This window comes from Trypanosoma theileri (assembly GCF_002087225.1).
Source record: "Trypanosoma theileri isolate Edinburgh chromosome Unknown TM35_Tth_18_V1, whole genome shotgun sequence".
Classification (NCBI taxonomy): Eukaryota; Euglenozoa; class Kinetoplastea; order Trypanosomatida; family Trypanosomatidae; genus Trypanosoma; species Trypanosoma theileri.
In genome coordinates, this window is record NW_021639860.1 from 3,074 (window position 1) to 3,379 (window position 306).

A 306-nucleotide genomic window follows, 5' to 3' on the forward strand; every position below is an offset into this window, starting at 1 on the left:
TGTTGGGTGCTGCTGATGCTGCTGTTGTCGCCACTCAATTGTAGTGGCGTTTAACAAGTTGTGGCGTTCCTTGTCAGTTCGTAGTTCCAGAAAACGCTTCAGTCTCGAAAGGAAGACCGCGCGTGTCGGCGGCTCCTCGCAGTGGCGCAACACTGTGTTAAACAAACGTCGGACCATTTTGGTCAGACAGGGCGTGATGCAGATATTCACCTTTACTGCAAACGCAAAAAAACGTAGGGACATGAAAATGCCGCAGTCTTCGCTAGACCGCACTTGTCGTGGAGTCGGAAGAAACTCGACCGTGAT

The 306-nt window shown here is 51.3% G+C and overlaps 1 protein-coding gene across 1 annotated transcript; it reads right to left on the minus strand.

Moving 5' to 3' along the window:
- On the minus strand, positions 1 to 273 carry TM35_000181010 (uncharacterized protein; the record flags this gene model as incomplete). The annotated part of the gene is made up of 1 exon (XM_029026414.1): positions 1 to 273. A coding segment is annotated over one exon (273 nt), but the record flags the coding sequence as incomplete, so codon positions are not given.
- Positions 274 to 306: the final 33 nt, after the last annotated feature.